Source organism: Ruditapes philippinarum, unplaced genomic scaffold (assembly GCF_026571515.1).
Source record: "Ruditapes philippinarum isolate M1 unplaced genomic scaffold, ASM2657151v2 ctg1152_1_1_1_1, whole genome shotgun sequence".
In the NCBI taxonomy this organism is placed as follows: domain Eukaryota; kingdom Metazoa; phylum Mollusca; class Bivalvia; order Venerida; family Veneridae; genus Ruditapes; species Ruditapes philippinarum.
Genome location: NW_026856449.1, coordinates 28,808 through 56,192, shown reverse-complemented (window position 1 = coordinate 56,192; position 27,385 = coordinate 28,808). Strand labels below are relative to the sequence as shown.

General features: G+C 32.5%; 1 protein-coding gene across 2 annotated transcripts; it reads right to left on the bottom strand.

Annotated features, from left to right (window-relative positions):
* Positions 1-645: 645 nt before the first annotated feature.
* On the bottom strand, positions 646-22,473 carry LOC132746565 (hydrocephalus-inducing protein homolog). 2 transcript variants are annotated; one of them, XM_060735763.1, is made up of 18 exons: positions 22,354-22,473; positions 21,156-21,225; positions 15,607-15,757; positions 15,178-15,303; positions 11,204-11,263; positions 10,456-10,575; positions 10,036-10,170; positions 9,418-9,617; positions 8,678-9,004; positions 8,340-8,466; positions 7,315-7,814; positions 6,646-6,713; positions 4,908-5,247; positions 4,520-4,703; positions 4,040-4,156; positions 2,993-3,145; positions 1,461-1,567; positions 646-784 (listed from the first exon to the last, which is right to left on the bottom strand). In XM_060735763.1, exons 2-18 carry the CDS (start codon positions 21,203-21,205, stop codon positions 646-648), a joined length of 2,904 nt encoding a protein of 967 aa, XP_060591746.1. In that variant the 5' UTR covers positions 21,206-21,225; positions 22,354-22,473. The 2 variants fall into 2 exon arrangements, with proteins under 2 accessions (XP_060591746.1, XP_060591747.1); XM_060735764.1 differs by lacking the exon at positions 11,204-11,263.
* Positions 22,474-27,385: the final 4,912 nt, after the last annotated feature.

Here is a 27,385-nt window from a genome sequence, read left to right as displayed (position 1 = left end):
TATTTTAATGTACATACCCTGAATTTCATATCCAGCGGATTGTAATTCTGCATTTCTTTCTTCGCTTTAGCAATGGGAGAGAACCCATCCAAGCTCCATACAAGTTGCTGGTGTCGTCTCCCTTTATTTGTAAGGTGGAACACTTTACAGTATGGTCGGTTGCTATGGAAACAAAATAAAATACATTTATTTACAATATATTTTTTCTTTTTGGTATTTTTTCCTGCTGAAACTGACATGATCTGAATACACAAAGTCATTGTTGAATTATTGGTCACTTTATCACATTTTCCCATGAAAATAATAAGAAAATCTTTTAACATTTTTCATCAGAACTTTGCTGATATATTTAAAACTTTTTTAAACCATTTGTTATGTCTATAACTATACTTAGTGCTTGATTTTGATGTGTGAGATATCATTTATTAATTTTTTGTGAATATTCTCGCACTGTCATACCAATGCATTAAGATTATAATGAAATACCACCTGCCTTTAGAGACCGCAATTTCATGTTTTATCAGAATTTCAAATACAATTATTTAACCTGTAAGCAAATGTCACCTATCATAAAAGACCACTTGACAGTCTTTTTGTTTTGTCTTTTTCAGGGAGGCATTTAAAAACAGGTATGTTTGTAGATAATTACCTGAAGTTTGGCCCAAGATCTAGGTGTGGTGTAAGAGGAGGGTCAGACACTATGGTTGTTCCGTGTCCGTAGCAAACTAGAGGAATATGTCTAACCTGGCTCTCTAGAAAACTAAGCTGAAGTTTGTCGTGAAATCTGAAACAAATGATGTATTCACATTGATAACTATCTAATACTAAGAAGGTACTGGAAAGTGGAAACTACTGTCCATATGCCCTTGCACCGGCTTAAGCAGAAATATTCAACAAACATACAAAATTTTGATTTTATAATTTACACATTATTATTATAAATATCCACAAATTGGTCTCAGTGGATATGTAAAATAAACATTTAAAGAGATTCCACTCAGATTTTTTGACAAAATGGGAATACAAATTATTTTTTTTTAATGATGTAGATCTCGACCAATAAATTGTGTGCTAAAAATTACAGATCATTTAATCCCTAAATTGAGTTTAACTTTCATCATGCAAAATGACCCAAAAATGTATAGAGTTTAAATGCTTGAAACTTAATTCAGGCTAAGTAACACACACACAAAATCAATTTAAGATTTAATTCTGAGTGTATTGCTTATCTTTTGCATAGTTATCAGTTTTAAGTGTCCCAGTTAATGTATGTAAGAAATTCAAATTTTAGGTTTTTAGGCTTTTGGACCTCAGTGGAGTTCCTTCAATATTGCATGGATGTGAAGACTCATCTGGCTCTTTACTGATGACATTATTATGTCTGTTATTAATTGATCCTAAGTGTGTGTACTAAAAAGGCTATACTGAGTGAAAAAAAAATCCAGAAAACTTCACAATACCTAACACTGTCATCAGGACAGGCTGTAACTGTTATTTCTATGCTCTTCTCTGGTGGAATTTCTCCCCATTCTGCCGGTTCTACACTGTACACCGACTTTTGTCTCATCTAAAAACATAAATATAAACTATGTAAAAAACAATAGCACCATTTTGTACAAAATCCTGTGATTCTCATCTTAAAGGGAGACACAGGCAAAATTTTCATTTCTTAGTTTTGAATTTTTCGTTCCTAATTCTGTAAATGCCCTCAAAATAAATATATTAGACAGTCAAAGGAACAAAACTTTTCTCCATATAAATAATAAAATAGTGGTTTCCTAACATGACCCGCGTGGGTCAGGTTAGAGCGATAGGATTTCATAATAATTGTCACAGTGAACTCTGGAAACGTTAAAGAACATGTCAAATGAATTATTTAGGTTTGTTTCAATCATACAATATCCACAGTATCTGTTAATGTAACTTCAACGATTTGTTCAAGTCACCTGACTTGTTTTAAAATTATTCGGTGAACTATTTGCGTCTAAATTTTGTTCAATATATATAGATATATTAATGCTTCAAATCCAAAATATATAGAATTTAAACAGAAATTCATGCTGAAACTTTTAGAAATGTCATTTTAGAGCGAGTTGAGTACAAAAGTTCGTTTTAATATTTTTGTCATTATTTTGCCTGAATATCCCTTTAAACATTCACAATTACTAACTAGTTTTGTTATATTCATAAATTTATTACAAAAATGTCTAAAACAACTTTCTTAGGGTATAGAATTGGTGGTAACGAGTCCAAGTTACATCAAGGATACATGTGACATATAGGAGATTTAGGGTCTACTGATGTATTTATCACACATGTGTATTTCCTTACATGAAGACAGTACTTGTTAGTTCCTGAACTGTCATTTTTCAGTATCATACATGTATAATATCAGAGTTCTTACACTGGCTACTGGTATTGTTTAAGGCTATAATGAGGCTCTGCCTAGGTTCCTCTACGCAATTACTGAAAAGCTAGATTTTCCCATTTGTGATGTCAAATATGTGAAATATCATATTTTGAAAAGAAATTATTGAAACATATATTTTTATTTACTATTTTCTTCTTTTAGAGTTGTACGAATTTACAACTTCACTCATAACACCAAAATGTAACACCATATATGCAATTAATTCATAAAAGGCACAAAGGAATGACGTTATTTGAATCATGTGACTCGTCTAACACAGGGGTGTACAATGAGTTTTTCAGGCACATAAAAAGATCTTGTCTGATAAACTGTGCAAGATGACCTGCATCTATTAATAAAAGAGTCAACAGCTTTAATTTCAATAAGAAAAGAACAAACTTGAAAGAAACTTTATTTAAAAAATAATTAAGTGTTTTCATAATGACCTTGTTACTGGGCTTAATACTGTCAAATTAGCCTGTAGCCAAAAATATAATGACACAGTTTTACTGAAAAACTATTCTTTCTATATTTTAGACAGGCTGTGTATGTTTTACAAAAGTAAACAAAATAAAATATTACCATATTAGCTGTGAACTTTGCTGGTATGAGAGATTCGTTGGACAGGAGGATCTTTTTGGGTTTGGCTTGTAGCACAGGGATTGTACCCCAGTCTAGCTCTAGTGGCATCACATGCACAACTGGTCCCTCTCCTATACAGGCAATATGCACAGGCTGAAAAAAAATATTGTCAATATAGCAGTAATAAGCATTTGAATAATCATTGTAATTTTATCATTGAGAATTATAATTGTAAAACTTTAAGTGTTACAGGTTATAAAACAAAAGTAACCTGAAAATTTATTACCATTGAATGACTGACAATAACAAATACATGTAAAAGCAACTCTCTGTAGCAAACAATTGATTATCTTTAGTTTATAGTAATTTAATTCAGTTTGATTGTATTGAAAGCTATAAGCTTATTGAAACACTCTTGAATCCGTTCCTGTAAAATTTCTTGTTCTGATGGAGTTTTAACCCAAGCGGCCAGCAATCCTTTCTCTTTCATTATTCTCTAACATGATAGGGTTTGAAGAATTATACATTTAAAATATATATGTGCTGTAGGGATGTGCGAGATACATGAGCAGATGTTGCATATATTTATATAGCAGATAATAGTTTTAGAACAAAATATAAAACATATATTGTTATTCATCCTGTAAATGTTCATACTAAATCACTTTAAAACTTTATCAACTTTTTTTATTTGCAAACAATATTTTATAAAAATATCCAAAGAATACATTTATATTGCTTTTATCTATATATGGAAAACATGTCTATTGTCAAATGTAAATGTTCATAACAACAGAGAAAGTGTATAAATATGTAATTTACACTTATTTTATGTAATATTGTTTTTGATTGGTCATCTAGTGCCCTAAATCCCATAAATCATGGACAATCAGTTTAAAATAATAGATGGTTAGATTAAGAGCGTAAGTCAATGTCACTTTCTACTGAATGCCATGTGACTGTGTTTTAGCCAACTGCAACACTGGGGAAATTTTTAGCCATATATAATCACAGGTACAAAAATTTATATAGATCTCAAATACAAACCATTGGAGGGTCAGGGCTTCCAAATATGGCAATCTGTGCCACAATGTCTTGTTCCTCGAGGGTCTGAGCCTCAATGATCAACGGGACGTCCAACACTGAATGAGGGTCTACAATACCCTGCAATATTCAATCATTGAAATTTCATTAACACAAATCATGCAAATATTCTAGATACTTTGTTGTTATAGTTGTTATTGGGTTTCAAGTCAAAGAAAACAAAGGAAGTTTTGTGTGACAGTTCATATTTATTACCTTTCTGTTGCAGTAGTAAACATTTGTAGAAATTTACATAAAATTTTAATCGCAGCTCACTTCATGTTTTTACACAAACTTGCCATCAGATTTGCATCAATTGGTGGCGATAACTGTTATATTTAATGATTTTAATTAAAGGTGCATAGAGCTTAAACTTCTGAAACTACCTCTCTATAAGCAGTATCAGAGTCAGACAAGTTATGTAGAAGAACACTGTAATCTTACCTTTGGTTGAGGACTCTTGTAAGTGATAGGTGTCTCTGCAGATACAACTTGTTGCACCAGTTCATATTTCGCCGGGAGATCTGAGTCATTGTGAAGCTTGATGCTATGTTCATATGGATGTCTAAGAAAGCATCGTCCATAATCCAGGATTGGACTTAACACTGTAATCAGTGGTACAATGCACCTGGAAAAGTTAAAACATCACAAGTTTGATGATAAAAGGCGGATTAAGAAACATATATGGGTATGTTTTTCATAGAAGTTTAAATGCACGGAAACTGAAAACATGAAACAATACAAAGAAAGTTCATGACAGAGATATTGAAGAAGTTTTTGTATTTTCTTCCTATAACAGTAATGTTATTAAGGAAATTTTGTAACCACTTACTTGGCAGTAATTGGCAGGGAAACGATTTCTTCTCCTACACTTTCCACATCCACCACCAGGTTCATCTCATACTTCTTAATTGTATTTGAGATAAAATTCACCGTCACTTTTATCTCGCTCTGTGGAGGAATACTTCCGGATGAGGGAATTATCTCAAATTCCCTCGGTTGACCTGATCCTAGGGCTAATGATGGAGTAGTAGCCATGTCACTACGTGCACTGTCCAGATCACTTGTGCCACAAACGCTGTCCGTGGTCCCGTCACCAGGCACACGGAGGTTAAACTTCATTGGCACGAGGGACGTATTTGTCAGAGTACAACTCTTGGTGTTCAAAAATCCTGTAAAATATGTTTTGTTATAAATCATTTTAGTTTTATCTCTATTAATTTTAGGGATGGCAACGAGTAACCGGTTAACCGAGTACTCGATCGAACGTCCGAATATCGGTTTACAAAATTGATATTCGATTACTCGGAAAAAAATATTTCATTTCTACTTTTTTGCGATTTAGAAAGATAAGTTCAGTAATTCGGAAATGTACACGTATCTGTATAAATACTTGTTAAGTGCAATCAAAACATCCTTGCAGACGTGTGAAAATGTTATCGTAAGTTTAACGAGGCGATCAGCAGTTCGACACGCGTATGGGATTAAACACAGTCCTGTGTCGTTTACGTCATTCGGCCTCTTATTATATTTAATCACCTTTAAATATTACACAGTTTGTAGCCGAAACTTGTCAATTATAAAAACGTAAATATATACAGAATATTATGTTATAGCTTTGTATTTTGCTACGAGCAGCGGTGGAAAAATTATTGATATCTCACGAGACCGAATGTCGAGCGAAAAAAAAATTTCCAACATTGCGAGTAGAAAAATGCATGGGCTACAACATAAGAAACCTTTTCGTTTGAATTATAAATGATTTTCATTATACTACACTTCTATACGAAATTTCAGAAAATGAAATGTAGCTGTTAAGAAATAGATTTATGACCGACGGATGAATACGTAATTTTTGCAAAACCGGCCACGCCTTTTATAATTTTGGTTTCCGTTTCCAAATGCTACGTTTAAAGCTAAGATCGGAACCAACGTCAAAAATAGTACGGCACTTCCATATATGGTACAGTATTTGTCACTAACATAATACGGAATTTTGTAATCGTTGAAGCGTATTTGCGCTTTAAGTTCATCCTGTATTTGTAGGTATATAATAAATGCTGTCATTGACATTTCTTATGTTTATATTTATATATGTATTTCTTGCAGTCCTTTTTCTAGTTACGAATTCTATGAATTAAAATAGAAAACGAAAGTAGCATGCAGACGGTGTTGATATTGTGTGATAAAACTTTAAAGATCATTGGAAATCATCCGAGTAACCGAGTACTCGATCGGAAAAATGACCGAGTACTCGAGTATTGATTTTGGTATTCGTTGCCATCCCTAATTAATTTGTTTTATTTTATTTTAAAGACTAGGTAAATTTTTCATCATTTATAAAATAAGAAACTTTATCACTTATAAGTAAAATTTTAGTACTGTTTTATCCTGAAAATGCGCAAATTAATTCAAAGACTTGGCATGCATTAGATATGAACTGCCTTTTGTAAGTTCAAGCATGCAAATTAGCCTTGACCTATACTGGTGGCTCGGGTAATACATTAATACTGCTATCATTCACTGAGTTAAAATAATTCACTATTGTAATCACAAATGAAATATCTTACCAAATGAAACAGATCCAAATTTCAGACGTGGAACATCAAACTGGAATGTTGGGCCTATCACAGAACCGCTAAAAATAGAATAATTCTGTTTGATATTTCTATATCTACTTGAGTCACAACCATTCAATTCTTTATGTTTCCATGATAATTTTGGGGCTTTTTTAAAACTGGAAATTGTACTGACAGAACTGTATTTCTTTACTGGATAAAATATTCTCTTACATAGCAATGACCTTTGACTGGTTTTGTGTGAACTGTGATACAACGATTTTTTCCAACATTATAATTAGATAATAAAGTTTTGTTGAATGGAAATGAAAGTTTAATTATCTGGCCAATTAAAGTGAAAATGATACACAATATACCTAACAACCTTTAATTCAAAGAAAGCTAGAAAATATCTAAAACTTTTGTATCTTTGTTGCCTCCTACTAGAGAAAAACTTTTTTTTCAAGGTTGGAAATTTGAATTCTGTGCGATATAAAAGAAAAGGAATTAAACACAGGTTGCAGTCTCAGATGGGAATATCTATCTCTCAGACAGAGCCTTGTAACCATCTTAAAATGTTACTTTCAATCTGGATATTCTCATCTGAACTGGTAGCCAGTGTATATTTCTTATAGTCTTACATCATCCTAGAAAACTAAAGTCTGGAAGTATGAAACTTACGTGAAAAGTACTTTGAGCAATTCTGGTTGACCATCAACTTGGAATGAGAATTCCTCTTCAAAATCTCCCAGGTATGGACTTTTGAATGACACTTGTATAGCTTGGTGTCCACCAGGCATTACTATACCCTCTGCCGGATTAAACTGGAAACACGGCCCGAAAACTGACTGATTTGGTATCACGCTATAAATAGCATCTATATCCCCTTTGTTTGCCATCACTATCTCGTAATAATGTTTCGATCCAATAAAAATGTTTCCCATATCAAGGGTTTCTAGTGAAAAATGAACTTTTGGTCCAATACCATCTCCTTTTATTCTTAAAGGGAGACGACTCTCTCTGCCTGTGACATCACAGAAGGCAGTTCTACTGTAACTTTTTGCCTCCCTTGGTTTGAAAATGATATTTACTTCAACACTAGAATTTGGCCAAATGTCGCCTTCAGATGGTTCGACTTTGACAACATCATCATTAAACAGCATGTCATCATTCTGTATCAGCTGAAAACAAAAATGTACAAAATGTGAATAAACACATTGTCTTATTTTATTCATGTGAGAGTGTCCCTGCAGTGCCCCACTGTCTAAAATTTTACATACTTATATTAAGTATTTATGCTGAAATTAAATAATCTAAATGCAGCAATGAACATTTAAAACACTTTTAAAACAAAAAAATTTAGATATGTATTTTTAAGGTATTTTTGTATTCTTTACATGTTTATGTATAAGTAAATATATTTACTTTAATCTTATAATATTTCATGTTCACATGAAGACATGATTGTGACAAAGAGATACTTCGGAACTCAACAAATGCAGTTTTTTCCACAATCTTTTCACTAGGTACAAAATACCTTTTATAGTATTGACTTAATAAATGTATCAATAATAAGCGCAATGCATTGATCACATAATTGTGAACTTTAGTGCACCATAAAGCTGTAACTGTAAAAATTTGATTGTACCCCTGGATTAGATGGAAAAACACACATTTGCTGAGTTTCCGATAAGATTTCTTAATACCTGTTTTCTATTTTTGAATGTTCTGCTGAGAATTGAGAGTTTATCCCTTAAGGTAGGATCTTGTATACATTCTTCCAGGAATCTATCTGAATCTGTCTTTTCCTCTTCTTCCAGAGACGCTGTGATTCTAAAATATCCATATGCAATGTGTTAACACATATGTATGTTACTATAAATAGAAACATTCTTAGTACTATAAATAACTCTAGAAAAAGATGGAGAATTGAGTGCCAACCACACATAAATTGCCGTACTATACTGTTTTAAAAGCAATTTAAATCAAAGTAAATTTATATTTTCATCTATGAATATCCTATCAAATGGCATTATTTACTAACTTGTATTTCTGTTGATCTTCTTCTTCTTTTGTAGCAAACTGGGTCCATCTGAACCGAGCTAACACATCTGTCCTGTTGCTAATAGTAACAGTTCTCTGATTGGCCATTGATATAAATGTGTTCTCGATACGGAGAGAGTTTTTGTCCAATCGCACGTTAGCATCTTGAGCAGCACCGTATAAGCTGATATAAATGTCTTCACCAGTGTCGTAATGCACTACAAGATCTTGTTTATGATCACCGACCTTGTCCGGGATAAATTCAATCGTAACCTGCATACTGTCGTTCACAGCCAGGGTACCGATTTCTGGTGTCACAGAAAATGGCCTACAAGATAAAAGAAATACATTTAAAAGAACATTGTGCACAGTGACTGTAATTCATATAAAAGATTTCTTAACCTACACATGAATAATCATAATGGATAAAACTTTATATGTTATGAACAAACAAAATACAGTTAAACATACATGTGTATATGCATCCGATCATTCAGAAATAAAATTTGTTCTAAAACCTGTATAAATCATTCTTTTAAAACATCTAAAATAGAATTTTGCGGAATATTTAATATTCAGCCTGGTCAAGTTGCATGGATGTCATTGTGTCAATTGGCCTGGCCCTAGACTGGTAGAATAAACAAATAAACTTAAATAAACTTTCCTTATATCCCAAGAATTTGTTTGGAGAAATTGCATGGCAGATATTTGATGGAAAAGAAATTAAAATAAACAACTTACTTTCCACATTTGATGGTAAATTTGGCTTCTCTGTTGCCAATATTTCTGATCAACAACGTTTTTGTGTTTGAGTATTTCACTGGACCTATCGGGAAATTTATCTCATCTGGAAAGTCAAGCACGGCACGTGCACCGATAGCTCGGACGGGAACAATAAACTTTTCTCTTTCTGTGATGCACACAAGCTCGTGCATGTAATCCTGGGAAGATATATATATGTCACAGGTAACTAGCATACAACTACATTCAAAATGAGTATTCAGAAGGCAATAAAATTTTAAAGTACCTTTGTACTTAGTTAGCAAATCCTTATCCTTTTTATTCATTTACTGAAAATTTTAAAAGGCCTTAATTTTCAAACTTTGGTTCATTAGAACTGGTGGTTATAAAAGGTACTTAATTCTGCATGGAAGGGCAGCTGGGAGCCTAACTCCATCAGCTCAGTTGGAAAGTCACTACATGACCTCAATAATGTTTACTTGACTTAAAATCAACCTAAGAAACTGTGCATTAGTTGAGATAACAAAAATCTTTGAGATATTACACATGTACACAATGATATGGTATTTATCAAATTAATAATTTAAACAAAAATAAACACTTTGGACTATCACATACCTTGATTTCATCTGGTGTAAACTGAAGCCTGAATGTTGTAGGCAGGCCAGGACCGACTTTGTGTCCGACATCATGAGGGCTGATTATCTTGAAATAGGGCGAGTCTGCCTGTGTCACTTTAACTAAACGAGGCACCTAAAAATGATCAGTCATGAATTTATTATATCATATTTGTTTAAAAAAAAAAAACACAACAACATAAGTTCAAATTTTCCCTTTAATTTATCAATTAATATTAACCAAATAACCAAATTATTTAAGGTATTTGCAGTGTATAGGATTTTCAAACACAGAAGAAGTTAAATTCATTTCATTGACCAGAAGTTTCAAAAAAAAAAAAAAATGTAGCTGGAAAGGCCCATTTAAGAAATTCAGTGTGGCAATCATTCTCACCTTTAAAGATTAACTATAAATTCGTACCTTATCATTATTTCTTAGTACAAGTGGAACCTCATATGTCTCAAATGGTTCAAATTTTTGGAAGAAAATCTCTGATGGAAATGGCTGGAACATAGGCTCATCAATATTTACTTGTGAAAACTGAAATAAAAACATTTAAACAAATTAAAATCAGCAACAAGTGCATTTAACTACTTAACAGTCTATTTTTACTCTTAGAATATTACAAACTAAATCACTGCAAACAAATTTTCTACCTTTTTTCCTTTTTATTAATGGATGGAAGCCTTATTTTTGTTCTTTAAACTGTCTATTCATACTCATTACATACTCAAAGATTCAAAAAGTTTCAATAAATCGAAGATGAAAGGTGTTTTAACTATGAAAGGTATTAAAGAGTACTTAAATATCTAATTAACCTATTTACTTTTTTATTAAACAGTAAAGGTGTAAAACACAGAGTCACCTAAGTACAGTAACTCACAGGTTAACTCATATTAATCTTTAATAGGAGTTAACCTGTAACTTCACTAAGGAAAATTGTTACACTAGTACCTTTAGACAATAAATTAACATCCAATTATCCAACAATCATTTTTAAGAAACTTTCAATTGAATTATAGTTTTACTGCATAACATTAAAAAAGAAATTTATCTAAAAAAAATAGTAAATCTTGTTTTTAACTAAAAAAGGAACATCAAACAAAACTAAAAACATGTCTCAAAACAGATAATTACATCTGTAACTTTAACATAAATTTATTCTTACATGGCTGGATACCAGTGTAAGTAAAGAATCAGCTGGTTCCCCTTGAGAGAAAGATCTTTTCTGTATGACAAAAATACAAAATGCTTATAAACTTATCATGATTAGAATGAACCTCCAGTTTTTTTTTCATCAATTTCACATAATGGACACTAAGAAGGCGTTACAATATCAAGAAAGATAACTCTTAAAATGAATATTTCATTCTGGTAATTGCGTTACTTCCCTTTACTAGTTACATATAATATGCTATGTAGGTGTAACATGCATGAACCTCTATGATACCAGGGGTGTTATCGCCTGAGCTCTGGTCCTTACAACATAACCACAGTAAAAAAAATAGAACGCTAGTAGATAGGATCTTGTATCATCAATACAACATAACATATGGTTTAAGCTTGAAAGAAATTCTTTGTAAACAATAAATCACTCAAATAGAAATATTTGTCTCTATATGACATGTTTAAATATTAGCACTTGATCATATTTTCACTACACATTAAATTTTGAAAAGTTGCATTTAGACCACAGAGAGAGATAATTATTTAATTCAAACTTATAATATGATCTAAGTAAAAGAACTTATTTCATTTTATAGAATATAACAACAAATGTTGTTTTATTCCAGACACTATCTATCTCTTTCTTATAATACACTATAAAATTAACATGAAAAATTCATAAAACTTTAACAACACAGTAGGGAGGGCATCTTGTAAAATACTTCATATTGTTTACCATTTATCTGGGGGTAACAAACATGCTTGGTTTCCTTTACAGAATAAATAACTAGCTAAATACAAAAATTACAGGATTTTTAAAAATAGGTATATCAATACCTTTTAATACCAATCACCCTGGATAATCTGTCTGCTTTGAACTTCAATCTTTTTATAGAAATGTAATGAATAAAGGGAAAGAACTCTGTAACTTGTCTTATACAGCCCTTTCTCTACCATCTTATATTACCATAAAGCGACACAAATGACAGTTTCCTTTTTAAAAATCAACAATCGGAAAATCCTTGGCTATTATGACTGACGAAAAGGCCGGAGAAGTTGCAGTTGCCCTTTTACAAAATCTGAATGCATTCCATAAAGGGCATCATGCTTCGGCACAGATGCCAAAAATGGGTTTATCATAAAATTGGCATTGTTCAATAGACAATTTAAGTGATTTTGACTTACTTTTTGTATTAACAGTTAAAACTGGATCATTTTTTTTACATGTCTGTATGATATTCATAAAGTTAATTCTTGAAAATATTTCACTTAATCATGCCAAATGTGGCACAACCTGTTCAATACTGAGACTTGATAACTGCAAATGACTATTTCATTAACCCCTACACCGCTTAATGTATATAATGTACATGTATATGATGGGCTTGTCAAATTTTAAATATTAATCTATCATTCTCTTCATCAAAATATGAACATTGAGTTTTAACAGCAATATAGGATGGTCAGATTGATTATGTAAGCTAGTGTGTCTATTTAGTGGTTGTACAGGCCTATAATTAATCACATGTTGTGGTCTAGAAGTTTATAATCAGATTTTTAAGGTAGAGTTCAAAGGGATGCAGTTAAGTACTAAATTCTGATATAAGAAACAAAATTTGGTCCTTTCTTTTAATGAATTATTTAAGACTAGATATTAAAAAAAAATTAACAGCTTTAAATTACATGATTGTTTATCATTGAAAAAAAAATGCTTTTTTTTTGTTCTATTTGTGAAAAGATATATCTATTAGGTCCAACTGACAGATTATCCTAAACGATCAGTACTAAAAAGGAATTTTTATAAGACATGTATAAACAACACTCTTTTCAAAGCAATAATGGGTGAATTATATATAAAATAATATAAGTCTATCATCATTTTCATACATAAAACTATGGCAATTTATGTAAATTAAAACAAAAAATGCAGCTTTACTAGATATATATACAACTTTGACATTTCAGAGCCCGCAAATAAACAAAAACTTGAATACTTGATGCTGTGTTTTAACAAAGCCTGGATATAATTTTTCAGAGGACTGATTTCGGATCTTATATATTAAATGTCAATATATCCAGAAAAATCATGATAAACAGCTGAAATTTTTTTTTGATAAAAACAAAATTATAACAAAATATTTCAATAATTCACTGAAAATAAATAAAAATTAAAGCAAGTAATAAACATCAGCATTTCATTGTCATGGTTATAAAATAATACAAATATTCACATGCTTGCGGGGATATATGTTGGTGCATGCCGCCAAAAACTTACCTCTCTGATAAACCCAGGCCTTTCAAATGTATTTTGCTTTAAGTACATAAAACACATCATCTGTAATATTGAATGCCTTATAAAGATGTAGCCTTGAAACCTATTTAATGCTGGTATTTAAATTATTCATATTTCCATACTGTTTGTTTGTTTGGTTTTTACAATGATTTTAACACTTTTTTGTTCATATCCTGGCAGTGAGTAAGTCCAAGTAACCCAGCTTTACTGGATAACTAACCCAGCTTTACTGGATAACTAACCAGACTTTCCTGGATAACCAACCCAGCTTTCCTGGATAACCAACCCAGCTTTCCTGGATAACCAACCCAGCTTTCCTGGATAACCAACCCAGCTTTACTGGATAACTCACCAAGCTTTCCTGGATAACCAACCCAGCTTTACTGGATAACTCACCAAGCTCTCCTGGATAACCAACCCAGCTTTCCTGGATAACCAACCCAGCTTTCCTGGATAACCAACCCAGCTTTCCTGGATAACCAACCCAGCTTTACTGGATAACTCACCAAGCTCTCCTGGATAACCAACCCAGCTTTCCTGGATAACCAACCCAGCTTTCCTGGATAACCAACCCAGCTTTCCTGGATAACTCACCAAGCTCTCCTGGATAACCAACCCAGCTTTCCTGGATAACTAACCAAGCTTTCCTGGATAATTAACCTTGCTTTCCTGGATAACTAACAAGTATTTACCAATTTCTGTATCAGTAACCAACTACTAATCCCACATGATTTCCAAATCACAGTAAGAGAAAAAAGACCATTACACTCAAGGAATGAGATAAACTCAGTTACTATGATAAATAACGCCTTGCCCAATGATTAAACAAGCTATTTCTGGATTAAAAACCCAGTTCTCTCCCTATTCAGCTTACAGCTGGAAGAAAATTTTTCCGCACACACAATCACAACTGTTAACTAAATATACCGTGACAAAATACAAAGTTAAAACATTTGAGCCGTGTCACGTCAAAACCAACATAGTGGGTTTGCAACCAGCATGGATCCAGACCAGCCTGCGCATCCGCACAGTCTGATTAGGATCCATGCTGGTAGCTTACAAACCCTATTACAAGTAGAGAAACTGATAGCGAACAGCATGGATCCTGATCAGACTGTGCGGATGCGCAGGCTAGTCTGGATCCATGCTGGTAGCAAACCCACTACGTTGGTTTTGTCATGATGCGGCTCATTTTTTGTCCTCCAAGAAATAAGTTTCTGAAGCTAACAAACTACCTTCTAGTTATTATTTACACACATAACAATTTCAAAACACAAATGTTAAGAAATTGTCAGCATTATACATTGTATTAATTTCAGAACAAAATTTGGCCGTTTCAAAATCAATTGTTTTTTGGAAACAGAAATATGAAATGAAAACTTGACAATGTAGCTTTAAAAAAAATTATAACTCAAAATATAATCTTAATTCAATCTATTGATGTTTCGATATAATGTTTAACAGTTGTTCTTAGCTTAATATCAAATAATGTAGGTGTTTTATAGTATAATAAGTAGTTTTATGTAGGAAACAATAAACAAAATACTAGTAAAACATTTCAAATGTGCGATGCAACACTGATGTAAGTATACAACCTTAAACAAACATGTTTCAATTTTATTACAATTGTACCTTGCAATGGTTCTTTTTTGAAGCAATGTTCTGAAAATATAAATTGTTACCTTTTGAAGACTTGTGTCAGCCATGTCAAGAAGTTCGATTTTCCTCGGAACTTTCATTGTGTGAGTGTTAGCTAATTTCTGCTCTGTGTTCATCTGCATGTCAAACATGTACTTGCTAGGTGTCATCTAAAAATACATTAAATAAATAATATATAATCATATACAGATCAGCATATTGGTAAGGTTGCTGGAACCAAAAGTGAATTCAGCCTTTGCCCCCAGTGTAGAGCCAGGCCAGCCTACACATCTGTGCAGTCTGACCATGCTTGTAATCTATACTGTTGAATTTTTTTTATCTTAATATCCCTAAAATTGATAATGGACAGTTCCAGCGCATTAAAGTTATAAGAATAAATAATAGAAATGCAAAGAAATTTCTTTCAAACCATTATATGTCCAGAATTTTAAGAAACAAATAAAAACAAGTACCTTAAACCCTTCATCTTCTCCAAGTTTGAGTAATTTTGGATTTCGTGGAGCGACAACCTTGCTCTTATAAGCATTGTTGTCTATTCCAATGGCCTCCAAGGTTCCGGTTGTACCCACAACCTCACCAAATGGACCCAACGGCATACTGCTTCTACAAATATATATAAATAAGACAATCAATATATATGTATAATCAAGAAATGACATGGAATTTTACAGCAATCTTGTTATTACATTAATGAGGAATTATTCTCTTATTTCTGTCTTATCTATGTTGATATAATGATATGTGCAATGCTGGCAATTAATACCTTATTAGCTCACTAGAAAACCAGTTAACTAGTTATTGTACACAATTCTCAAGCTAAAAGTATTTTATCCCCAGTCAATAAATTTCAAAGGATTGCCTCTGTTTGAATATTGAATTATTGAAAAACAGTTTTATCATATTTTCAACAAAGTTTCACAAATTCTAAACCTCTTTACCTGTTTTCCTTAAAGAAACTGAGTTGACTTGAATTGTAACAAGAGGGCCATGATGGCCCTGAGGTCGCTCACCTGTATATAGTCCCCCCAAACCCCCACAACCCCCCCCCAACGTTGCAGGGCCAATTTAACCCAAGGGCTTTTATTTGCACAAACTTGGTAGACACCCATAAGACGATGTTTCATGCTAAACATCTAAGCTCTAGCTCATTGGGCTTTTTAAAAGAAGTTTTTTTTAAGTTTTTACTATACACATATAGTTAAAAACAATGACACCCCTGGGGCCGGGCCAGTTTTGACCCCAGGGCTTTTATTTGAACAAACTTTGTAGACACTTACTAGAAGATGTTTCATGCTTAATATATCTAAACTCTAGCTATTTGGGTTTTTTCAAAGAAGATTTAAAGTTTTTGCTAAACACATATAAAGAAAATCAATGACCCCCGGGGCGGGGCCAATTTTGACCCCAGGTCTTTTATTTGAACAAACTTTGTAGACACTCACTAAAAGATGTTTCAAGCTTAATATCTTAACTCTAGCTATTTGGGTTTTTTCAAAGAAGATTTTTAAGTTTTTGCTATACACATATAAGGAAAATCAATGCACCCCGGGGCAGTGCCAATTTTGACCCCAGGGCTTTTATTTGAACAAACTTGGTAGACACCTATTAGAACATGTTTGATGCTCAATATCTTAGCCATAGCTCTTTGAGTTCTTTAAAAGAAGATTTTTTTAGGTTTTTACTATATGCATATAGGGAAAATCAATGACCCCCCGGGGCGGGGCAAATTATGACCCCAGGGCTTTTATTTGAACAAACTTGGTAGACACCCATTAGAACATGTTTCATGCTAAATATCTTAGCTCTAGCTCTTTGGGTTCTTTAAAAGAAGATTTTTTAAGTTTTTACTATATGCATATAGGGAAAATCAATGACCCCCTGGGGCCGGGCCAATTTTGACCCCAGGGCTTTTATTTGAACAAACTTGGTAGACACTCACTAGAAGATGTTTCATGCCAAATATCTAAGCTCTAGCTCATATGGTTTTTTAAAAGAAGATATTTAAAGTTTTTTCTTTCGGTTGCCATGGCAACCAGAGTTCTGCATGGAATTAAATTTTTGAACAATTTTTAAAGGTGACCACCAAAGGAACATTCCTGTGAAGTTTGGATGAAATTGGCTCAGTGGTTTATGAGGAGATGTCATTTAAAGTAAAAGTTTACGGACGGACGGACGACGGACGGACGGACGAAAAGCGATCACAAAAGCTCACCCTGTCACTTTGTGACTGGTGAGCTAAAAATCGATATAATTATAATAAATTACTTGCAGCTTATTATTATTAATAGAAATCAGTTTATTTTCTACTAATGAGAAAATCTTTATCCTTAAAAAATTCTAAATATTTTAAATTGTCACAACCAAACATATATTAGGTTAAATATAAATCTGGTTATTTTTACTACTAATTTCCTTCATAAACATACAGTATACTAATGTATGAAAAAAAAGAGTACATGTAGTGAAATCACAACATTTACCATTACAATAAAGAAAGAGAGTAATATAGAAATGTTGCAAATAAGTGGAGTAGAATTACTGTAAATCTGTAAAAGCTTTCGTTACAATTGCCATGCTATTAAATGAAGAAAAAATTAGGATAATTTATATCAAAAGGTTATATGAGGTTGTAAACTTACTTGAACCTTAAAGTTATACACACAAACCATTAAATGAATAAATGCTTTAACAATTCATATGATTTCACTAAGATGCAAATGACATAGAGAAGAGCTCACAAGTAAAGCTGTTTGATGTAAAATTTTTGCTCTGTTAATAAATATCTTAGCTTCATTAAGACGCTGTCATGGTACAGTAACATATCTGACTTATGATCTAACTCAAAAGTAACTGTCAATGACAGTAACATATTAGGCTCTGCTGAATTTACCTTTTAAAACAGTAACACTTAGCCTTTTTTTTATTTGGGAAAATTATCGCTTAAATTGGTCATTTTGGAATTTTGTAAATTCAATTTTTGGGGAAAACTGCACAATTTAAAGAATTTTTCTTTGGGGAAGCAACCCTATACAGGCCCCTACTATAGAAGGAAAAAAGCCCTGGTTCTAAAAGAAATTATTAATACAAATATTTTATTAAGCATCTTTTTGCTTATAGTAAATTGTAGCTTCATTAATAATGGTAGAATGAAGTCATTTTTAGCACATACCGGTAGCAGCATGTCCTTGTAAAAAATGCTATTAATAGGCATGTGAATGTAAAATCAATGTTACACAAGGCCCTTTGGTCATGAACTGAAAATCGGTCTGGATTGTTAATTTATTCAGTCCAAAACTACTGCAATTTCATTAGAAAAAACTCCTTTGAAAGACTTAGACTTTGGTTGTTATTCTATTGCAGTTAAATTTAAGGTAAATTCTTTCTTAGGAAAGAAACGATACAGTCAGGGCCACCCTGCAGAGTGCAGAGGTTGCACAGTGTAGATATAAAATAAATTAATAATGTTGAGTTCCATGCCACATCTAAAAATAATCATCTATGATGTCATGCAAACTACAACATATGAGCCGCGTCACGACAAAACCAACATAATGGGTTTGCGACCAGCATGGATCCAGACCAGCCTGCGCATCCGCGCAGTCTGATCAGGATCCATGCTGTTCGCTTACAAACCCAATAACAAGTAGTGAAACTGATAGCGAACAGCATGGATCCTGATCAGACTGCGCGGATGCGCAGGCTGGTCTGGATCCATGCTGGTCGCAAACCCATTATGTTGGTTTTGTCATGACACGGCTCAAATATTGATTTTATCTAGCAATCTGTTATCTGCTTTAACTATCTAGCAAAGAGATCAATTCAAATTGTTAAGTGGAAATCATCTATACATGTCAATAATTTCAATAATGATCTTGACTATCTACTTATCCAATTACAATGTACTACATGTATATAAAAGCTGGAGTATTAATCTTTTACTTTTTTTGCATCATGCTCATATTAAATACAATAACGGTATACATATATGAATATAATATGGTCATATACCTTCAAATGAGACAATTTTAAATAAAAGAGTTTCAAATGTTTTTCAAACAAGAACTGTCGGAGGACAGTAACGCTCGACTATTCGAAAATTTGTCACAAGGGTGTTTCATTGAGTATAATAATGCTTACCTATATGAAAACATCAAATTGTAGGAAAAGGTACAAACCCTTCAAGTTTCAATACAATCACAGAGAACAAGTGTGTGAAGTTTCAATCCATTCCCATCAGTAGGAGATACCAGCTTACACACAAAAACTTAACCATGAATTTATGAATCGAAAAAGGGGAATAATTATGCGAAAAAGTAAATCAGAGTTATGGGACTTGTGCCAATCATCTTAAATAATCACAGAGACCAAGTGTGTGAAGTTTCAATCCATTCCCTTCAGTAGTTATGGAGATACCAGCTTACATACAAAAAAAACTTAACCAAGAATTTCTAAGTCGAACAAGGGGCATGATTATGTAAAAAAAGCAAATAAGAGTTATGGGACTTGTGCCAATCATCTTAGATAATCACAGAGAACAAGTGTGTGAAGATTCAATCCTTTCCCTTCAGTAGTTATGGAGATACCAGCTTACATACAAAAACTTAACCAAGAATTTCTAAGTCAAAAAAGGGGCATTTTTATGTAAAAAAGCAAATCAGAGTTATGGGACTTGTGCCAATCATTTTAGATAATCATAGAGAACAAGTGTGTGAAGTTTCAATCCATTCCCTTCAGTAGTTATGGAGATACCAGCTTACACACAAAAACTTAACCAAGAATTTCTATGTCGAAAAAGGGGCATAATTGTGTTAAAAAGCAAATCAGAGTTATGGGACTTGCGCCAATCATCTAAGATAATCACAGAGAACAAGTGTGTGAAGTTTCAATCCATTCCCTTCAGTAGTTATGGAGATACCAGCTTACATACAAAAACTTAACCAAGAATTTCTAAGTCGAAAAAGGGGCATAATTATGTAAAAAAGCAAATCAGAGTTATGGGACTTGTGCCAATCATCTTAGATAATCACAGAGAACAAGTGTGTGAAGTTTCAATCCATTCCCTTCAGTAGTTATGGAGATACCAGCTTACACGCAAAAACTTAACCAAGAATTTCTAAGTCGAAAAAGGGGCATAATTATGTAAAAAAGCAAATAAGAGTTATGGGACTTGTGCCAATCATCTTAGATAATCACAGAGAACAAGTGTGTGAAGTTTCAATCCATTCCCTTCAGTAGTTATGGAGATACCAGCTTACATACAAAAACTTAACCAAGAATTTCTAAGTCGAAAAAGGGGCATAATTATGTAAAAAAGCAAATCAGAGTTATGGGACTTGTGCCAATCATCTTAGATAATCATAGAGAACAAGTGTGTGAAGTTTCAATCCATTCCCTTCTGTAGTTATGGAGATACCAGCTTACATACAAAAACTTAACCACAGGGACTCCGACGCCGACAAATGGGTGACTGCATTAGCTCGATTATTCTACGAATAGTCGAGCTAAAAATGGAACAGTTAATAAACAATGTCCAAGAACTGCCAAAAGAAAATTGATGTCAAAATAAAAAGCAATCAACATTTTGTATGTAGCATAATAGTAGATAGTTTACCATGAATTCTCAAATTTTAGAATCAGTAACTATTTGAACAATGAGTCAGTTTGAAATTTATTAAAATGTTCATGAATAAAATCAATTATAATTGTCACTAGTCTATATGACAGAAATCATTCACTCATTGCCATGCAAATAAAGGTGAATAAATGAATGATGCATGAAAATAGTGTGGCAGTCCCTGCATCGCATTAATTCTATATGTAAGCAACAGAAATATGAGAAGAAAAGAAATTTTAAACTATATGAGCTAAATATATAAGCCAGTATGAGATAAATTTAAAGCCAATATTAGGTCAATTTAAAGCAAATGTAAGGTATATTTTAAGCCAATAGGAGATAAATAAAAAATGAAAATAAAGAGCATGCAGTTTATTGATGACATACACTGACAATTTGCCACTTGTGTTACGCAAGCGGCGTCTGTTGGCTGACATTTTTCACAACAGGCTGATTCCTGAAAATACAACTACTGGTTTAAATCTTGAGATACACCATATAGTCAACATCAATAATTTTGTGTCATAAATAATCTCACAGTAATGATGTATTTACATGTGACCGGCGCGTTTACATTGATCAAAGTTGATCTATAATTTTCATTCATGAATTTAAAAACCTAGCTCAACATCGTTATCTGTACATTCTAGATATTAGCTCTGGGGAATTCACCATTATGGCATGTAATAGCGATAATTAAGTATATTTTTTTTTTACCCTTTTTTTAGGATTATAATGACGTAAAACAATTATTGTCTTTAAAAAATGCATTAGATACGACATTGTGAATCATAATAAACTGATAAATATTGAATAGAGCTTTAGTATCATTAACAGTAATGGACCATTTACATATGTTTTTAACTTTTTATTGATTGCTTAAAAGCAATTCCTGGTATAAAGTACTTAAAAACAAAGATGGCTGCCAGACATGTGAGGTTATTAACAGAACTATCTTTTTGATGTATAGTTAAAATTTCTTTTGGATGATTGTTATTTTCATCAAAAAAATGGTACCTTCTACAGAAAATAACTATTTTACCCTAGATTTTTTCTGTATTATATGATGGTGGGCCTAATAAGTCTTACAATCCCAGTAGATAGTACAACCAGGATACTTTTTTTGAATTTTTTTTTATGCTATGCGTTTTTGAGCAATAACTACATCAGGCCTGTAACGTCTAATATATTGGACTAATGTGACCAAAGATATTTTTCATAATCGACCTACATAAATATATTAAGATACTATAGTATATAGCCCATATATATAGAACATAAAAAAGTTTGTTTCAAGCACCTGGTAGGCTGGATGTGACACAATTCCTAACAATTACCATCAAATTGATATCATTTTCTAGACTCTAGATCTAGTCAAAAGTAATATTGAGCACACTATTTCTTAACTGATGACTGCCATAAACACTTGTATTTGACAAATATGTGGGCAAACATGGCAAATTAAACTTAAACTTAAAGCAAAATTATCTGAGAGTCTAGCTTGCATATCACATCCAACAGTTCTTTAAATGGCCATGATAATTCCAAAACAAATAATAACAAAATGTTGTTTTTTGTAATTTACCTTGTTTGTGGATGAATTACACTGAAAATTAAACGCTATCTTAGTTTAATGTAAAAATCTCTACGCCGCAATGTTTTTAGTCGCCATATTGGCGCTGTAACCATAACAATCTCATTGCCGAATGGATATGCTAAACTGTTTATGATTGGCTGATGCTTACTCAGCAAAGAGGTTGCAGATAACTATATATTTTTGTAGGTTGACTACCACTACTCCCTTTCGACCCGTTGAACTAACATAGGCAGCGAACAAAATACATTTTAGATTTCATACTCGTGCAGGATGATACTTATGCCGGCTCGCCACGGCGAGCCGGTATTACGGTAGGATTTTACTGAGAAACAACCTAAAACTCCGAAGCTATCCAAAAATTTAATCGAAGCTTGGCTTCCAGCTTTCTACAAAATTTATCTATCAGGGCTAGGATCCAAAATTATTTAGCCAATCAAATTTAATCTTACATAGCGTCAAAAAACCTTCAATTTTCACGCCATTTTTAAAAATCAGCAAGTATTGTTTTGAGCGCAAAGATATAATGATGATTAAAATGTTTGTCTTTATGAATTCTTTTCAATAAATCATATTTACACTGACTTCTGATTTAGCGATTTCACCTGTTTTCTCTGTAGTAAGTTTTTCCTTTGGTTAATTAACATAAGTGTACATCTGGTTCTGTGCATTTTTATTTTTCCCTTTTTCCGGTCATTTATCCTTTCCGGTATTTAGTGTATGTATTTACTGGCCGGGATCCGGGACGCCCGGGATCTGGGATCTTATAAGATATGGAGGAAAAAACCTAATGAACTATATTTGTGTTGATTGTTGTCGTAATGAAAGGCCATTTTAAACGTTGTTTTTTTTATTGTATATAATGAACGTTAAATTAATTTAACTTAGAATATAGATATATTTAGAGCTATTTATTAACAAACTTAAAATGCGGAAATCACAATACTTATAATTATATGCCTAATTAATTGGAAAAATCAAAGACTATTTCTTGAATTGGTCAAATCCCGGGATCCCAATATGTTTTAAAAACGATCCCAGCTTTTCTGAAAACTATATACTTGAACTGGCCAGTCCGTGAGATCTATTTACATTTTAATACGATCCCGGCTTTTCTGAAAACTATATTATTGAACTGGTCAATTCCCGGGATCCCTATATGTTTTAATAGGATCCCGGCTTATCTGAAAAACATCTTCTTAGACTGGTCAATTTCCGGGATCCCTATATTTTTTAATAGGATCCCGGCTTTTCTGACTGAATTGATTGACAACTTGTGTTTACTTTAGGACTTGTGCCTCTCATTCCAATACTAAATAACATACATGTATTACAACTTAATTTTGTATAAAGAGACATCTTTTATGAAATCTAACTATCTAACATTTTGTGGTCAAGGTCAACAGGCCATATAGTAAATGTGCATAGACATAGGTTCTTCATTCAATCTGTTTACATGCACCTTCATATATACTCAAACTCATCTTGGTTAAAACTGAGAGAACTTTATATGTCACTTTCAGTCAATGATTTAATTTTTTTGTTTTTACTGGCCCAAATTTCCCAGTTTTGAATTTTTTCACAAATAATTAACAAAAATTTTTTTAAATTTACACTGGCCTAAATTTTATCAAATGGCCTCGGGCACCGGGCCAGTGTTTTTACTTTACTTTTATTTTTTATGTTCGCTGAAATCTCTTTAGCAACAGAAATGCATTTTTTCATTTAAACACACCCCTTGAAAAAAATACGAAAAACGAGTCCTACTACTTTTTAAAAACTAACCTTGTTTCATTAAAAACAATCGATTTTTGTTATTCTTTAATAACCCCAACCGATGTAAAACTTTTCATAATTTTTTTTTGGTTTACAGACTAAAAATTTTATTATCAATATCACGGGTTTGTATTTCAAAATATAAACCGTTTGATATCCACGGCTTTTATTTTTAATAGAAGAGCATCGAAACACGAGGATATCTGGTTTGTACGAGAGGGCGTAGCCCCCGGGTATTAATCAAATTACGTCACATTTAATCTCGCGGTAAATGGTGCTACATCCTCGTTTTGTTTACGTTCCTAATGTTAGTATACATGTACACTGTAGTTCTACGTACAGTTAGACAATCAAACAACTTTACGTTTAACAGCAAGAACAATTAAAATACCTGATTAAAATACCTGATTATTAGGTCAGACACACTCTATTTTATCATGGAGCTAAATATATTGTATGTATATCTGTGATTTTATTGGACTTACAAAACATTTTGCCGAAATGAATAAAATGTTATTTCATCGAAACACACATACACATATATGTATATGAAATACCCAGGATGAAAACCTTATTTTTATGTCATGAAAGATAAATTGCCCATAAAAGTAAAATCTAGTTCCAAATGGTACTTTTTACCCCCCCCCCCTCCCATTTTACCCACTCTATGTGCCTAAGTTTATATTATCTCTTCGTCTTGCTTGATGCATAGTAAAAAATAGTATTGTGTGACATAGGAAGATACCGTTAATGCACATTGTCAAGCCAAATTGTATTATCATTATAGTTGTGGGAAATACTGTCACGCCAAAATTTATTATTATAATAATATTATTGTGGGAAGTATTGTCACTCCAAAATGTATTATTACGATAATTGTGGGAAGTAATATGAACAATAAAAAATGTGAGCGCCAGTTAGCTAGACTTTGCATGAAGTATATTTAATGACTATAAAGGATTCGTAAAGCAATCGAGAGTGCATTGTTTTTTTTAATTAGTTTTTTGTTTGCTTAACTGATTTCGTTTTGTCTTCCTAAAAAAACATGAAACATTAATACTACATTTAGTTTTTTGTGTTAATATAGGCCATAAGTTATTTTTTCATCTGTATGTACTGGTACTTTTTCTTCTTTTGCAACCAAAACATTTGCTAGAATTTTTCATTTTATGTATCAGTTTTTACATTGACTTTGTTTCCAGGTTTGTTATAATTTAAATTGCCTCTGATACACCTAATTGATATGGTTTAAACTCCTAAGTAGTACTTGTTGTCACCGACAAATCCTTTGGATATATCATTTATACACTTAAATAAATAACGATTAAGTATTTAGACTATTTTTTAGTTCCAGATCGTTTTTCTCTGGTTAAAAATGTGTTGCTACTTTGGATGAAAACTGTTTATCTACAAAATTATTAATATCTGAGCTATGGTTATTTTTTACGACGGGATACAGGTTGCTTGGTATGACCAACGTACTAAATTCTACATTGTCTACAGAAAATTACAGTCGCATGTATGAAAGTGTTTGTTTTACAATCAGTAGTGTTGTAAATGGTGAATACCACATGTGGCATGACTTTGAAAATGTTAGTTCACATAAAACACGAATATGTAGACGGTTTTACCAAGAAATAGAGAAAACAGAATCCCTGAAGAAAGACCAACACGGCAAAATTGTAAAATGTTGCAGGCTCGGTTTGATTGAGCCTCTCCATGGACGGTACTGGAAAATGCAAGTTACCGTCCACGCCCCCTAGCACCGGCTTAAGCAGAATTCAACATTTAATCACAAAAATGGTGAAATTTTGAATTTAGACACATCCGCAGATGTTTTCATACGGCGGTTATCATGGAACCTTCAATGTGACACAGTGGTGTCATTCCTTGAAAAGCTGCGTATGTTCCCCAAGTAAAAGAGTGCGTATGCCCTAAACGAGAAAAACAAAGGGCGGAACTAAATAAAATGGAATTTTGAAAGGGGATCTGAGGTTATGAAGCCTGCATATCACAGACAAGACTTCAAAAGACAAATTTAAAAAGCAGGCAACATATCCTAAGGGTGATTATACAGTATTCAAGTAGAAATACTCGAACCACTCACGTTGAAAAAGGCCAAATACAAGAAACTAAAAACACCATCTAAAATGAATACACAACAATAATGTCGTGTTGAACGATCTTCAAGGATCGAAAATATAACACCATTGATTAAATGTACGGGGAGACTTTTTACATATTTTGAACTTTTGAATATTACATGTAGGGTATTTTCTTTTGTATGCTACAATAAGTAAACAGTTTTTAGTAAATTTGGTTTGGCTTAAATACATGCGCATTTTGCTTCGCCGACACAAAAGTTCGATTAGGTCGTCGGCCCTTTCCATTAGTCAGATTAACGTATTTATATATCTGGCGTTTTCTTGGAAAAAATATAGAAAACCGTAAGGTTCAGTAAGATATAAGGATGTAAGATGAAAGTGTGATATTTGATAGGATCGAATACAAAAATTGTTTCAGAAAGGTATTTTTAGAAACACATGTATACATCTAAATATGTTCCATTTTCAAGATAAATAACCCTACAAGAAATTATTGCAGCTATGCTAACAATTCTATATGACTTCGCATGGAAAACAAAGAACTAACATATGCAAGTTAACCAATTTTACTTCGGTCGGGTATTTCTTTTAAAGATACTTCTTTTTTTAAATTTAGTATATATATAATTTTACATGTATGTTTCTGTGGTAATTAGTTTACTTGTACATATCCTGTTTTCTCTTATTATTGTAGGGCTATAAGGACTAAACGATCGTGTTTGAACTTTACATAACATTTCTTTATTGTATTTTTTTACATATACACACAAATTATCCTCTTGAACAAATTACCCCGTTGAAAAACATTAGAGACTAATATACAAAATCACGGACTTTAATTGACGATTTAATTTAATTTAATTGTAATTTAAATCCGTGACAAAATATAGCTCTGTGAAAACATTTTGAAATAAAAACCAACATCATAACCTTAAACAGTACGAATATTTTTTGTGTGTGTGAATATACTGACTTTATATGAATCATGGAGCTAAATATTTTGTTTATATGTCTACATGTGTATGAATTAAGTAAGCGATTTCTTGTATTATTCGTGATTTTGAATGCTTTTGGGCGCTTAATGATAGTTGCTATGTGATGATTTAATTCTACACATAACTTCAGATAATTATAGTGTCTCT